Here is a 16983-nt window from a genome sequence, read left to right as displayed (position 1 = left end):
AACTCATGAATAACCCACCCCTTGTTTATCATATAATCAAGAAATAACTATAAGTATCCTCAGTCCAGTAGCTCAAGCTGCTGCTCTGCCTATGGAGTAGCCATTCTTTGGTTTCTTTACTTCTCTAATAAACTTGCTTTCACTTTATGGCTTTGCCTTGAATTACTTCTTGTGTGAGATATCAGGACCCCTTTCCCGTGACAATTATACAATGCATTAAACCATAGTATGTCCATATTTCTTTGAAGAAACAAATATATAATTATGGCATTGGGTCTACAGTATCAAAACAAACTAACAGAAGCTTCCATTTACAAAATTACATGTCATTTGCCCCTTCTTTGGGAATCAAACTTTGATTTTTTTTTCCTGGGCATTTTGCTCTCCTGATATTTTAAAGACGGAACAAAACAATATACAATATATTTGCCAGCTTCACTTGCAGCTAGATGTGGCCACAAGACTAAGTTTTGGTCCATGAGGTAAAAGCAGAAGCCATGTGTGATGGACAAGTGTGCTCTTCATGACTTTCTTCATCCTGCTGCCTGGACAGTTATGCTAGTGTCCATCAGGGCCCAGGAAATCAAGTTCAGATAAGGAATCTCAAGACTGACTGACATTAGAGTGGCCTTATCAGCTGTGGACTGTATTTCTCCATACTTATTTTCACATGAGACAGAAATACATTTATACCATGTTTAAATCATCACTAGAGCTTTTCTGTTATATAAAGCTGTGACTACTCACAAATAACACATATACACTGAAAATTTTCAGAAGCTCAAGTACATGATACACAAATGATCTAGTTCTCAATTTTCTCAATTATCAGAAGTAGGAAAGGTACATTCAAGGAGTGTTAAGTATTGTTAATTCATCCTGATCTCACTACTGTGGACTTTTAGAACGTGCTGACGAAGACACATTGCCTTGGATGTTTGTTTGTTGGTTTGTTTGGAAGAACAAACATCTGCCCTGGGAGACTATCAAACAGTGCAAATTGTCATAATAATTCTGAGATATGCACACTATGCCAATCAGCATTGGCAGAACATGGGTTAACTAAAATTGTTCTACAGAAGCCATCAGTAAATGAAAATGGCTTGCAATGCCTTCAAACACAGATCAAACTGAATCAAGACTTCAAAGGTCACATTTTAAATATCCAACTCTGAGAAGTAGATCCAAAATTAGGATGAAAAGATTATTTTGTTCTTTTTTTCTTAACAAAACACAAGACATGACAGTAGATTTAAGATCTGTAAGCTGCTACACAAAAGAAAATATGTGATTATCAAGCAAGACTCAAAGAAAACTTAGAGAAAACTTAGGGGGAAAAAGCTCCTTTGCTGTCAGTACTACATAAATTCTTCTTCATAACAGGTGAAGAATATTGAAAGGGATAGAACAAGAAAAAAAATAGCAGAAGCTTACATATACCCATTCATCCAAAACTATATTCATTTTTAGACTGAGAATTTAGGTGGCAATATCCAGCCAGGTATGCGATGGAGAATTTTAAATTGTACTTTTCATGTTCCCACTAAATGAAGCTCATTTAAAGGATTACAATATTTCAAAGTTAGAAGATTCACCAAATATCCTAAATGCTAGACAAGAATGGCAAGTCTGAAGTAGAAAAGGCTAGAGAATTGTTCTGAAAATTATTTTCTGTCACTATGTAGATTATGACAAGATGTTCTGGGATTTTTGTTGGTATTGTTTAGTTTTCCACGTTTCTGTTCACCCATATTTAACAGTTCTAATTTCATATTTGTTTTCGAGATTCAAGGGAAGGACTGCCAGCCAAGTAGCAGCCTTAAGTACAAGGCAAAAAAGCTGCAAACTGAATGAAAGAAAAGGTTTCAATCGTAGAGTAAGAAAGCCTGAGGCAGAAAATGAGGATAATGGGAAATGGGAGGGGAAGGTTATAGTGCCAAAAGGCTGATAGGAAAAATGAAGAGAAGCTCAATTATAGGTAGGTTAAAGGCAAACATTCTCCCACACAAAGAATATCTCTTTTAGATATGGGCTTGTCAGTTAGAGCAATTCTATGACATTATACCCTTTCAATGAAGCAATAATTGATTGAAACATGCTGTGAGAGATTAACATGCAGTGATTGTAATCAACAAATTGCTATCCACTAATACTCCTTCCTCACACTTTATACGACTATCTGAAGTACACACTCTTACACAAAAAAACATTTTGTTCCCCCATTTCCTGATAGAATGCTAAATTTTACTTGAGGAAGATGTCATAAACATTTTAAAATTCAGACAAGGACATCTGATTATCTCACTTTAAATCCAACAACCGTCTGGGGACATGACACAAGATCTCCGAGAGAGAGAAACACAGAAAGAGAAAGAAGGAGACAGAGGTTTTTCAACCGTTGACATTGTCTTAAACACAGTTTCAAGTAATTTCAGCTGCCGATGTTAGAGTGAAACTATCATTTTGCTAAAATTACTAGGTTGTCAAACCCACAACTGACACAATATCTTGTCTTCATGAATTTCAGTATCTCTTGTTCCCTTCAATTTGCTGCTCCAGAAATGCCCCCACCTAAATCACACATTTAAACAGGTTCCTGGAAATACAGCCAGACACTAACAAAACCACATGCGTTTCTACTAAAGTGCAATATTAAATATGCCCAGAGACACAAAACTTACTGAGAAAATATGGCAATTTACGTGTTTTTAAAGGTTTTAGAACAGAAATTTCCTTTCAAAAGAAATAAAACCCCAGTTAGCACTAACCGAACTGGGAAATGATCCTGTAGAAATTATTTTTGCGAAGAAATAGAAAAGTAATATATGTAGCCTTGTTCCTTAAAGGGTACCTATTAGGGAGACAGGATATCAAGAGAATATTAAACAAGGTGTTATCTATCTCAAATTTATTTTTATGAGGAAAAACAAGTTATATTGAGGATTTATGTTTCAAATGCAGCCTTCATCCTATGTCAAAGAGATTATACAGATGTAAGCCAATATCTTATCTATGTAACAATAAAAGCAAGGACTATTATTAGGTCCTCATAGTTTGCCATTAGATTTTATATTTGAGGACGGGAGCAGTGGCTCACGCCTGTAATCCCAGCATTTTGGGAGGCCAAGGCGGGTGAATTATCTGAAGTCAGGAGCTTGAGACCAGTCTGGCCAACACAGTGAAACCCTGTCTCTAGTAAAAATACAAAAATTAGGCGTGGTGGCACATGCCTGTAGTACCAGCTACTCGAGAGGCTGAGGTAGGAGAATCTCTTGAACCCGGCAGGGAGAGGTTGCAGTGAGTCGAGATGGTGCCACTGCACTCCAGCCTGGGTAACAGAGTGAGACTCCATCACAAAAAAAAAAAAAAAAAAAAAAAAAATGTTTAAAAATAGATTGTAATTTTATATATTTTGATTCTCTGAAACTTGACAATTCCTGTACATACTAGGGCAACTCTCAGTAGAGTAGAATCTTTTATCACTTGTAATAATTTATCCTCCAGTTGTTCTAGAAAATTAGAAATTTACTTAACTACAAAGAAAGAACTAAAGTTTTCCATGGAAGTCTAGCTAAAAAGATGAGTGTCAAGTTGGGCATTTGAGGTAGAGGGAAAGTATTTCAGGTGAAGCAAATAAATGTAAATAAAGGATAAAAAGAAAACAAAATATGCAAATATGAATGAAGTAGAAAGTCCACTGACTTCTCCATCTTCCATGCTGGCTGCAGTTTACACAGGAAAATCAGGGTTCGGGGGTTGAGGTCGGCACTGAAACTGACTTCGAGGAAGTAAGCAGTCACATGCATATGTCATTTAGATAGAACACAGTGTGCAGGAAACCTCCAGATTATCTCACTTTCAGCCTCTAGGACAAAACCTCCACTCTAACCTGTCTGAAAGTGGTTGACATTTTCCTTCAAAGTATTTAAAGAAGAAAGTCCATAAACTGTTAAGATGCCCACGTTTTCCACAATTCTTATAGACTGGAAGCTAAGGATCTAATTTCTAAGGTCATTCTTTCCCCCTCATGTACTCCTTTTTCCATTCCCTATCTTCAGATCCTCTTGAAATTAATTTCCTAGAACCCTATAATACTTTGGTTTGTTTAGCATGCTCTAGACTTCCACTTGACCTTTCCCTTGACAAAGTCTGCTGTAAAATGGTCAACCTTCTGTGGCAAAAGCCACATCTGCGAAGCCAACTGTAGTTTCCCTTTAATTAAATATGACAAGTTTAGTTACCCAATGTCTTATTTTCTACTTTATAAATAAATATACATATACACGCCTATGCATTTATTGTAGTAAATTCCAACAGTGGACACAGAATAAATAAGGGTGGAGGATGAAAGCAAATCATAAAAGTAAAGGTTTAATGAAAGTGTTCATCTCTCCACATAGTTCACTAGAAATATCAGGTAATCATTGAATAAACTAGTCTACATTTTTCTGAGTACTTTCTTATTTGGAAAACTGTAACATTTGCATAACCTTCCATGCTGAAATTGTTTATAAAATTAAAATTCAGATTATAAACTACAGCTCAAATGTGGTATAAACCTGAAAATGATTCAATTTAAAAAATGCATTCCAATGATCCATTCTCATTCTAAATCGAGACTGTTTCCCTGAAAGGTCTGCTATACTCATATCAACTATATCCTTACCCATTAAATATCTTCCTTTGCCCATTGGTTGTGTTGTAATGAAAACTTCCACATTTCCATTATTAATCAGTGTATGTTAATGATCTTATGCTTCGGCTGGGTCTCACTTCACTTCACCTTGCTTCATTAACAACAAGGGTATTAATTAACCCACAATCTACTGGCAGTGTAAAAGCATCAATTCCCTTGTTATCATACATAATATTGCATGTTCAAAGGTGGTGAGAATAGATTAACCCAGAAGATGAGCACCTCAAATGAAATCCACAGTCAAAATTTAATTTTTAATCACTTCTCTTGTGAGTAGTCTGATACAGTGTCAGCTGGAACTAGGACCTCTCTCTCTCTCTCTCTCTCTCAACCTTTTTTGAAGCAGTTAGCTCACCCAGTGGCCATTCTGCTCACAGCTGGAATTCAAGAAGCAGGTCTTTGTGCTGGAGATTAGAATGCCCTTAAGTGGGTACTGAAGCACCTGATTTGGGGCTTAAAGCTTGAGTTGAATGGTAGATTTTTACTTCAATTATGCTTTTCATCCATGATTCCAGTCTCTAGCAAAAATAATCTTTGGGATAAAACTCGGAATATATTTGGGCTCATTTCCCGATTCAAATGGTAGCTCCATCACTGAAGCAACTGAATTAACTTCTACCTTGGCTTCTATGTCCATCAAAGGGGGATAATTATCTTGCACAAGGATCCATCTAATGGAACAAGGTTTGAATAAATAAATTGATGTCTGGAGTAATCTTTGAACCTGGTTCTCATAGCTAGAAGGGTTCTCAAATGTCATGTGGCCTAAAGCCTCTGCTTTTATAAGTGAAATAACTGAGAAAATTTCTATACAATTCTAATTATCTCATCACCTGTCACTAATTTATAAAGCCTTCCAATGCTTCGATTATGGTCAACAAATACCATACATTACATTCTCCGTATCAGTAATTAGGAGAGAAGCTCAAGGAACTACCAAAATCCAAACCAAAACAAAACAAAACCACAGCACACACATTATAAAGTAGAACAGAAATCATATTCTAACTTGAGCACTTTTTCTCTCTTGACACCATTTTGGGGATTTGTACTGTCACTGTGGACAGCTGTTTCAAGTCTTTGCTTTATCTGGAAAAACAAGCCCTTACGAAACAGTGGTACTCTTCATCTGCATCTGACGCACACCCAGGGCAGCTGGAGTTTGTGCTAATGAATTCAGTCTTTCATTGATTTTGTTTTTATTAGCATGTATGCAAACAAATTAATCTTAATTTTTTTTTTTTTTTTTTGAGACAGAGTCTCACTCTGTCGCCCAGGCTGTACTGCAGTGGTGCAATCTCAGCTCACTGAAACCTCCCCCTCTAGCATTCAAGCAATTCTCATGCCTCAGCGCCACCACTTCTGGCTAATTTTTGTATTTTTAGTAGAGGCGGGGTTTCACTATGTTGGCCAGGCTGGTCTCAAACCCCTGACCTCACGTCATCCACCCACCTTGGGCTCCCAAAGTGCTTAATCTAAGATTTTAAAGTGACAGTTTCAAAAAGCTGAAAAAGACTAAGTAGCAGCCCAGTCCAGTTATTTGCCTTGGATAAAGCGATCTTCACAGTTTAAGATGGTAAAAGGCTGATATCCTTATTAAACATTTCCACAAATGTAGATTCTATGGGTTCTAACAATAGTGATTTACCATCTGGGGATACCTATACATACTTCAAATTTCTTTTATGTTATTTTAAAAATTTCAATTAAGTGTGTTTCTTTTGATTCTGAAATTTGTTGCATTTGACTAGAGGTTTCACATTAATTCTTAAAATACTTTAAATACATTAAAATATCCTCCAGCTTTTTTATTTTTAAAGACATGGATATAGTTATCCCAAATACGTGCCTATAATGATATTGGCTATTTAGCAACCCATCATCTAATATACAATATTTTCTTATTTTGTTTATTGTCTGATTCCCTCCAATAGAATATAAGCCTTCAGGAGGGTAAGTAGTTTCTCTATTTTGTATCCCTGGCATTTAGAACAGTGCCTATGCAATTGGAGGTCAAACATATTTAAAGGAATTAAATAAATAAAGGAACTAAATTTTTCTAATGTATTCATTCAGGTGCATGCAGAAACTCAATAACTAAAAATGCACTGTTACATTTTTTATAGAAGCAGTGTATAAAGCTAAAAGTTAAGGAATTGCAGGGAAATGGCTAGTAGAAGAGATATGATGTAATATATTTCATCACTGAGGGAAAACTGCTGCTTTTCTCCTGCAACACTATTTCTGAATATCCCAAAATGGCTTGGTAATAAAACTCTGCAAATGGAATTTAGTAGTAGGGTGATAAATCAAAGCTATTCTTTAGAAATGTTATGGCATAATTTCTCAAAGGAACTTAAAAAGTTTCCCATTGGACAAGGTTATATAAAAACACAGTTAAATCATCACCAGGTATGGCCACTCAGCCTTAGATTCCAAGCTTAATACCCTGTCAACATTCTAACAGCTCTATGAGGCTGAAGAAAAGTAGCAGTAACATGAAATTAGACCAAATTTCCTAAGCCCTCGTGCAAGGGCTGCACGAGGTGTTTCCAGCATAAAATGACTTTGGAGGTCACCTACACGAATTCTCAGGTCTCCCTCCCATCTAAAATTCTACGGTTCTGTAACATATTTTGCAAGGAAAGAAAATATAGATCCCTTTGAATCAAAGGGTTTTAGTGATGAAAGATACCTCAGAGATCATTTCATTTATTAATTGCTCAAAGTCTCTGGCTGTTTTTTTAATGGAGCCCAGATCTGGTACTCAAGACTTCAGAATCTCATTTTAGTAACCTTTCTACTCTGCTATGTGCATTTTCTCCTTTCTTAAAACATGATTTCTCTCAGAAGCATTCTTGGCTGTGACACCTAAGGACCACCCAGGAATTTGTGTCGTGTGACACAACCCACAAAAATCCAAATGGTTTTTGTTCACTATAGTCACATCTTCTCATTCCAAGAGATGAAAAACCAAACATTTTGTGTGTCCGGTACCTCTGTCCCCTCTGATGGTGTCCTTTTATCCAAAACCACTTTAATGCATGGACTGGCAGTGTAAGTTTGTCAGTTATGAACTTCTCAGGCTGCAAAACTCCAGGGCAGGGGCCAGCGGACATGAGGCTGAACACACAGTCCTGTCAGAGGAGTTGGAAAGCGGGAAAGAAGTTCCCAATTCTCTGTATATCTATAACCATTAGAAACCTGGAATTGGTCTTTCAAAACGTGGAAGTGAGACAATGTTCTATTTCAGTGGCTTTCAACTTGGCTGCAGATTGCATCACCTGGGGAACTTTTAAAGGCCTTAAGGCCTAGGCACCAACTCAGCCCAACGGAATTAGGATCTCAGGACATTGCTGTTTTGTTAAAAGCATCCCAGGTGCTGCTAATGTGCAGCTACAGATAAGCTACACTGGTCTGTTTATTACATGACCTTACAGAAATAAAAAGATATAAATACAAGATAATTCCATGTACATGTACAATTGTACAAAATCATGAAAAGACTTACTGCCATCTAAATATTTACCTACCCTCAGAAAGTTTTAGTACTGCAAAAGACATGCTGCTACAGGGTTATTATGGTCTGGCAACCTGGGAGAGAAAGCCTGGAATAGAGGCACCCAGCATCATTCCAGGAATGCTAAAAGGTAAGGTAAGCAAGGAATAAGTTCACTTACATTGTCTTCCATCTTTCCAAGGAGAAGAAGAAAGATATTCTTAATTTTCCTCCATGAAAATTACATAATTAAATATCAAGGGATTATCATGAGCTTGGTGTTGGCAGGAGACAAAATTAAAAAGTTAATAGAAAATGAGGTACCTGTCCTCGCTTTACTCAATGTTTTCTCAGTGCAATGCTTAAAAAACATCACAGCCGGGCGCAGTGGCTCACGTCTGTAATCCCAGCACTTTGAGAGGCCGAGGCGGGTGGATCACGAGGTCGAGAGATTGAGACTATCCTGGCTAACATGGTGAAACCCCGCCTCCACCGAAAATACAAAAATTAGCCGGGCGTGGTGGTTCGCACCTGTGGTCCCAGCTACTCGGGAGGCTGAGGCAGGAGAATCACTTGAACTTGGGAGGTGGAGGTTGCAGCGAGCCGAGATAGTGCCACTGCACTCCAGCCTGGTGACAAAGTGAGACTCCGTCTCAAAAAAAAATAAAAATAAAAAAATAAAAGTCACTAGGTTGACCATCAAGAGCTTCTGGACTGTATCAGTTGAGTGAGACACTCCTATAATATAAAACAGGCACTTTCACAGAGGTTGTTTCCTCTTTAGAACAGTAACGAACTCACTCCTTCAATCACATGCTCAACCTACTATGTGCTGCTAAACGCCAACCCCCCCAACACTGAGGTATCTCTGAAAGAATCAAGGCGGGTTGTATAGACATTTCCACACAGAGGCATGTTAACAGAATATACTGAATGATAACCTCATGAAATTTAAAAAAAAAAAAAAAAAAGCAGCCATACCTAAAAGAAATCAGGTCAGGCCTAATGAGAATCAGCTGGTAGGCTTTACCTATTCCTACTATTCTATCCTCTGTTGGCTTTTTTTTTTCTTGGAAACCTGTAATCATAAGTACATTTTCTTCAAAAAGATGAATAAGGAAATGGGAAATAACATATTTCCTATGTTTTCCCTAAGGTAGACCTGTCATAACATAGATTCAGAAAGAAAAATCAATAAGAAGGGGTTTCTCCATATAATCCACAGTTTTCCCCCTGCTTTGAAACAGAAATCATCATTCACTACAGAAGTATCTGTAAGCAAAACACACTTTATCCTCTCTAGGCAGGGGAAAGGGTTAACTAGGTACAGTCACTAGCAGGACCACAACAGAGCAGGACTGGCTGGGCCCAAACTTGCTCCCCCATCCCTCCAACTCCTCTAACTCACTGCTCCTTGTTTCTTTTTCTTTCTTGCCTTCCTTGTAATTCTCTCATGTAAATCTCATGCCCAATGATGTTTGCCCCATTTCTGGGAAAAGATAAAGCTCCAAAAACAACTTGATTTTCCTCTAACACTTCAAAATATTTCAAGGCAAAACCTGAACCTTGGGGGAAAAAAAAAGGAAATCTTTGAAAACAGCTTCAATCACTGTCCAGGTTCACAAATATCTAGTTACCAGACTCAGTTTTCCTACTTTAAACAATGAAGAACTATCGGACAAAAGAAGAAAATGTTGAAAAATTTAGATGACAATGAATTTCATTCCTGCTTGCTCTCAGGGAGTGTTACTGCTAACTTAGTAAACAAAAAGGGATCTTGTCACAGATGAATGAACATTTCAAAACTGGCTGCAAATAAAGACCCAAATGCCTGGTCAGTTTGCTTGTTTCTTTTCAGCACTTCCCATTGATCTTCTCTTTAAGAGTTTAGGAAATTCACTCGGCCAAGCACGGTGGCTGATGCCTGTAATTCCAGCACTTTGGGAGGCCGAGGCAGGCAGATCACGAGGTCAGGAGTTCAAGACCAGCCTGACCAACATGGTGAAACTCTGTCCCTACCAAAAATACAAAAATTAGCAGGGCGTGGTCGTGGGCGCCTATAGTCCCAGCTACTCTGGAGGTTGAGGCAGGAGAATCGCTTGAACCCCAGAGACAGAGGTTGCAGTGAGCCAAGATCATGCCATTGCACTCCAGCTGGGTGACAGAGAGACTCCATCTCAAAAAAAAAAAAAAAAAAAGAAAGAAATTCACTCATTCACTCATGCATTCCTTCATTCCACAGATATCACTGGATGACTTCTTGTTCCTTTCACTACCAAGGAGGAAGCCTATGTACTTGAGGGATTATGAAAATAGATATAGTAGGTGTGCGTGTCAGCTCATTTAGGAAAATCATTAGTAGGTTGCTTTCATCTCTAGAATTATTTTTCCTTTAAAAAGCTTGATTTGCTGATAGAATACTATATGAATTGTTTAGTTGTTTCCTATTCTATTCTTGAGTCCAGAAACAACAGAAATGCCTTATTTTAATAGCCCTGGCATTCTCCTCCCTGCTATATTCAATGGAGTAAACTTTAGTCGTATGTTAACATCAATCAGTAATCACTTCCACTTACCCTATGGGAGCACAGAGGGCCTCCTCTATTGGGTCCTGCATCTACATTTTCACAAATTAGTGACTTCTGTGGGAAAGGGATGAGAAATTACTCACATCTCTTGTTCAGTTATACTCCCCAGCCTCTGGTGGGTCCAAAAATGTAAGAATCCAGAACAGGCTCATCTCAGTCTCCAGGACCATTCCTTGTCTCCCATGGACTCTCTCCTCCTCACTGCTATTGGGCCATGTGGAGGGCCACCATATGGCTGCACGCGGCCCCAGATGGCTCCATCTCCCTAAAAGGGGCGCTCAAGAACATAAAAATGCTGCTGTGTACTTTTATTGCAGCCCCTTCTCATTTTCCTCCATCTGTCCTCCATATGGTTTATGCAACTCTCTTCAGCTCCTGCACACCCCGGCCTTTGATAATGAGGGTTGCTTACCTGACCGAGATAAAGAACTAGAATTCACCTTTGTAAGCGACAAGGGGTCCTGTTACTTTAAATACCTGATTCACTTAGTATTTGAGCTATTAATATCTCCTTTTCTTCAATTTGCACACATTTATTTTATATTTATTATATTTCTTATAATCTTATTAACAGAAACCACGTGGTGGCTTTTCTGTTGTGTTTTCTCCAACTGTCGTTCTTGAAGTTTGGAAGAGCTACACTGACTTCCACTTAGGCATCTCTTTTATACACACATTAATCATTTTCTCCAAAGTTGACTTTTCCATTTTCATAAAATCTTTCTTTGGTGAAAGTTGTTACCACTTTTGCCACTCAGATGTCTCCGCAAAACTCTAACGTTTCATGTGTGTCCTTCCCCCAAACTCTAAGGAAATGAGCAGGAATTAGGTGAGGTGACCCCAACCAACCCCTTCTTCCCCACTTAGGTTGGTGCTAGGAGAGTCAAGCCATGAAGTCCTGGTCCTCTTGGCTTTGTGAGCACATGGCAGAAGTGACATACATGATCCAAGGGTTGGTATAACTGAGAAGAAAGCAAGAATAAGTCACTAGACAGGATGCAAATCACTATATTTCCCAATAGGAGGCAAATTCTGACATTAGCAACAATAATAAGAGTGATTTGTCATTCTCAGTGTTAAGTAGTGGGAACCTGTGAGCACCTGAGCCATTTTCTCAAAAGCAAAGAGAACACAAACTCATGACAAAAAGAAAAAGAAATCAAGCTAGGCCTGGGCAGGTTACAATAATTTCCCTGCTTACTAATGTAACCCAGACACAAAGTCTTGCACTACAGAACTGTAGTGTTATTAAGAAGAACAAAGTATTCAATCTTTCCAAACCCCTACTAAAGTGTCTTTTCCATGACACATCATTTGTCTGTATTCTAGCTCAAAACACCTGTGTAAAGCAGTCTGGTAATCAGTAGACTGAAAATTAGACCCACCTTCCATGATGATTATATTTGATGAAGCAGAACATGGGAATAGTGCTCAAACGCACAAAATATTAATCTATAGACATACAAAATCAACCCAGCAAATGCCAAGAGAATATATTTTTCTTTTAGTTGTTTGTTTAGTGTATATAAATGACAACTATTGATTTTGTCTTCAGACATATGCAAAATAGGGTATTTATCTGAATTTTAAAATCACACAATAATTTTACTGTAGGATACATGATTAGGTCATTTTGATACTGTTTTTTTCCCATTTACGTATTTCACACATTCTTGTTTCTCTTATTGTCCTTTATAACGCAATATAAACCCAGACATCACTTACGTTCAGACAAAACTCCAGGGACACAAGGAAATTCTTGTTCCCACCTAAGCTGTCATTTCAAAATCCTTCCTGCATGGTAAAAACCTAAGGAAACTGTGGGTCTCACAGGTGCTATGGAAGGAGCAAAAAGTGCATTTCAGTTAAGGGATCAAGTTGCAAAATGCAGGCTACAGTCAGAGGCCTATTCATTGGAATAAATGCTCCAGCATGGAACAAATTACCAATTCTGGTTAAGAGAAGCAAGTACTCTGCCTTCTGAGATAAAGGAAGTTACCGATAAGTCATTTTGTAAGTGGAATAGTAGTGTTTCCAAAAGTGCATGGGTGGAAAAGCAAAGTGAGTGTTCTACTCTCAGATTAAATTTGAAAGACAAGAAGTCTGATCAGTAAGGCTTTAGTGCATTACAGTTTCTGCTTTGAAGAGCTGGGAGTACCACAGTCTGCACCTCAGGGCTTGTTCTGACCAGGCAGTTTGTAAACCACTTGGAAAAAGGCAGAAGTTGCCACTAAGCATGTAGCTGCTGAGTAGTTGCATTAATTGTTGACATTTCAACACAGAGGCTGCTCCCCGCAGCTCAGCACTGCCTACATGCCAGGTGAACGCCTGCTAACCCTCCTCCCCCTTGTATTTCTTTCCATTGAATGTTGCTATTGAATGTTGGTCTCTTGCCAACTGCCTTTAGGTGAGATTTGGGAAAAATTGCCAAAGAAACAAGAACAGCTGCCTTCATATCATTTTCTTTGTACAGCTACTTCCCGGGAAACTGCTTGGGATCTACATGTGTCCATTTACTGGATTTAAACAAGTCAGCACAAGGCAAGGGATGAGTCGCACAAAGCATATGCTATTTCTCCCCACCCCGGTTTCAGCTAACAGTGGGAACCTTGCCCCTGAGGGTACTGACAAGGGCATCAGCCGCTGTAAGTCTGCAAAGCATGAGCTACTCAGAGCCTTACCTGTTTCTTTGTCCTGGACTTCTTCCAGGTGCAAGTCATTCAAAAGGTGCTCCAAAATCTTCTCCGGGGTCCCGGACACCACCACATATCTGTCAGAGAGCAGAGAGTCCACTGAGTCATCCTCGGTGGAAGACTGCGAGCGGCTGCTCCATTCATCGTCCTCATCCTCCTCGTCGATGTATTTGAAATAAGGCACATCGAAGGTAGGCAAGGGCAGCTCTCGGTCTGAGAGCGCCGCGGCGGAATCTTTCCTCTCCAAATGAGGGTCAAAGACCCTCAGCCGGGAGCTGCCCATTGTGAACGGTTACTAACAAAGGCATCCCCTAAATGCTAAAAGATCTTGCCATCCCTGTCCTTTCACTGGGAACTGAGTCCATCTGGCTGCTAAGAGCTCTGCAGTCAGCTAGAACGCTGGAGAGGCGGAGAGAAAAGAGAGGGAGGGAGGGTAGAGGAGGCAGAGAGCGAGTGAGATGGAGCAAGGGAAGGGAAGGCAGGCAGGGAAAAGGAAACGGGAGCGCGTGCCTCTGTGGCTGCAGGGAAACTCTCACCTCCAATGGCTCTCCGCACTCCCAGCTGTGGGGGCTGGGCCGCAGCACTGCACTTTCTTCAGCACCAGGACGCTCTGGTCTTGCTCTTTAACCTGAACAGTCGTCACTTCATCATCTTGCTTTAATTGTGGACAGGGATGATGGATGAGAGAAGGAAAAAGAGAGAGAAAATTAAAAGGGGCAGGGGTGGGAAGGAGCTAACTAAAGCTATATTTTCTAGAGTTGCTTTACAGTATCATCTCTTTAAAGATTCAGAATAAATTAGGAGTCTGGTCAAAAATCTCCCTCTAATATTAAAGTATCCAGGCTCAAATGCTATGAAAACTTACAACATTAGAGACATACATACTTTAAAGGAAATAGAAAACAAAGTGGAGATGGAATTCAGAGTTTATTTTTAAAACTACCTAAACAATTTAGAGACTACAAAATTCAAAGTTTCAAAAAGCACAACATATTAATTACATGTGTACTATATTCTCTTTTACCTGGCAGATGTTTATTAAACACTCTATTAAAGTTGAATCATACAAAATATACATTATTTACACATGAAGACAATGAGTAAGCCATATTCCACAGTCATAATCAATACATATATTCATTTACTTTACACCCTTACTTTAAAAGGCAGGCAAGAAAAAAAAAAAAAAAACGACCCACTCCATCATTCAGTTCAATTTTTTTTCAGACTTGAGAGGGCCTTCAAATTTATCATGTACTTGTTTTGCCAGAATACAAGCAAAATGGATCTCTAGTTAGAATCTCGTCTAGGCTGAAATTCGGATGTCATGGATGAGTGCACAGACTTTCTTCACCTCAGTCCCTTTTTAAAAAGGAGAGACGGCTGAACCATCATTCATTTCTGCACACACAGCTTCCACAGCCCAGAGCGAGTGCGGCCCGCTGACGTGGCTCTGTCACAGAGGACAGCTTGCTGCTGACCCAGCAGGGTGGCCTCCAACTCGGAGCCATGAACACTTTCAGAGTGTTGAGTGTGAAATTCTCCCAGTGTGCAATACCCAGTAAGCGTAAGGTAGCCCGGGAAAAAGGAACTGTAAGATGCATGTCAGAAAATCTAGCTTCCCTATTTCTGAGGATTTGAGCAAAAGATTAAAGGAAGAAAAGTTGATAGTAAGTAGATTTCACCTTAAAGATGATGTCACCTCTTTTAAAAGGGCACTACGTGCTTAGGGCTACTAGCACATTTCCCCTACTGACAGAAAATTCTACCTACCTACCGTCAGGTACAAATATAAAAGAGGATAACCCCACCCCCAACAGAGAAAAAAATATCCATTGTGCCTTATTAATTAGTTCTACAGGCTAATCAGGGATGTCAATGTATTTTATTCACCTTTCATAAGAATAGGAAGGCACTAATCTTGCCTAATTGCCAGCCAAATCACTGATAAAATTGTGACTTTACCTCCTGGTATTCTGATTCCTAAGAAAATGCAGTAAGCTAATCATTTAAGTCCTCCAGGATTTTCTTAAAAACAAAAATATGTGTCATTCTAAACGGCAATATAATTTTATAATCATTCTTTTTTAATCTTTTAGTGGTAAATAATTTCACTATGTAAAACTGATGTATTACATTTCAGCAAGGTCAGACGCATGCAGTTACTGTGGCAATTAATGCTGGATATTCATTGTTAAACTCCCTGAGGACGACAGTGGGACTCCCGTAACATGAATACCAATGTGTCATTGCTATCTTTCATTTCTCCAAAGGGGTTCCTTTGTTGTCCATGTGGCTGAAGTGAAATAAGGTGGCTGCAGAGAAATGCATATATTGACCAACGCCGCCCCCCCAAAAAAACAAAAAACAAAAAAACAAAAAGGCAGAATGACGGTCTGGGATGCTGAGACACACAGAACAAACAAATAATTCTGTTCTCTGAAAGGATAAAAATATTTCCCTGGTTTCCTTTAATCATGCGCCAATACTCATTTTATATGAGCTTGCTGTCATTCTGAAGTACGTTTTACATTCTATGTGCATGTGATATATGGCATTATTAACTTCCACAGGCCATGCACATACATATGGATGGGAAAGGCTTCTCTAATGCCTGTGTAACTAATATGTATTACATGGCTATGTGCACAGCAGCCACACTCTGCCAGGCAGGGGAAGAGCTGAATCATATTGATGTACTATCAATAGCATCTATGTCATTGTGATAGTTTTCCATTTTGAAGACCTATTAAAAACAAGGAAGAGAAAAAGCAGAAAAATTAATGTACAAAGGGAAATATGTTATCTAAAATTGCCATAAAAATGTAATAATCCTACGTATTACATCTGGCTCTCAAGAAGGAAAGGTAAATTAATGTTTCCTGACCCATGCATGCTTAACTAATTTCTCATCCTGAGAAAGAACAGAAGTACCATAGTTGAGGTTCTGAGTATGAAATTTTATTCTTGTGCTTGCTTGGTTAAGATTAAAAGTATTAAGAGAACTAATAACAGAAAATATATTAAATGACAGTTCATGAAATGCAGGTAAAGTATTAAAACACTTAATTGACATTCATTCAACAAATAGTGAGGGCTTGCCTCCTTTGCATAAGGCACTGTTCTGGACACCACGTGGCAAGTGAAGATGAGTGAGGCGAGTACCCTGCTCTTAACTGACAAGTTAATAGGCTCAATGACAACATAAGTATAACTGGGTGAGCACCCTAAGATGTGGCCAAATGCAAGAGACAATGCAAAAGTAGAATCCATGGGATCTGACGGTCAAAGATAACTATGGGTGACTGAGAGAATGGAAATACCATTAAACAGTGGAGAAAGTGTACGAAGGAGCGGCTCTGGTGAGACCGATGCTTCTGATTTTAAACACTGACGTTTTGTACTAAGACAGCCTGCCTGCCACAGATGTTTAGCAAGCAGTCAGAAATAAAGAACCAGGCCTCTGGACAAAGGTCGAGGGTAGAGACAAATTTATGAATTATTTAA

At 38.9% G+C, this 16983-nt stretch overlaps 1 protein-coding gene across 1 annotated transcript in view; it reads right to left on the bottom strand.

Annotated features, from left to right (window-relative positions):
- RAPGEF5 (Rap guanine nucleotide exchange factor 5) overlaps positions 1-16983 on the bottom strand; it is a 242022-nt gene that overhangs the window by 63496 nt on the left and 161543 nt on the right. The window contains exons 10-11 of the mRNA XM_025380367.1: positions 14013-14131; positions 13465-13553 (exon numbers count right to left, since the gene is read on the bottom strand). Coding sequence (XP_025236152.1) covers positions 13465-13553; positions 14013-14131 — 208 coding nt within the window. The remainder of the gene's footprint in view (positions 1-13464; positions 13554-14012; positions 14132-16983) is intronic.

This window comes from Theropithecus gelada, chromosome 3 (assembly GCF_003255815.1).
Source record: "Theropithecus gelada isolate Dixy chromosome 3, Tgel_1.0, whole genome shotgun sequence".
Taxonomy (NCBI): domain Eukaryota; kingdom Metazoa; phylum Chordata; class Mammalia; order Primates; family Cercopithecidae; genus Theropithecus; species Theropithecus gelada.
This window is presented reverse-complemented; position numbering and strand designations above follow the sequence as displayed.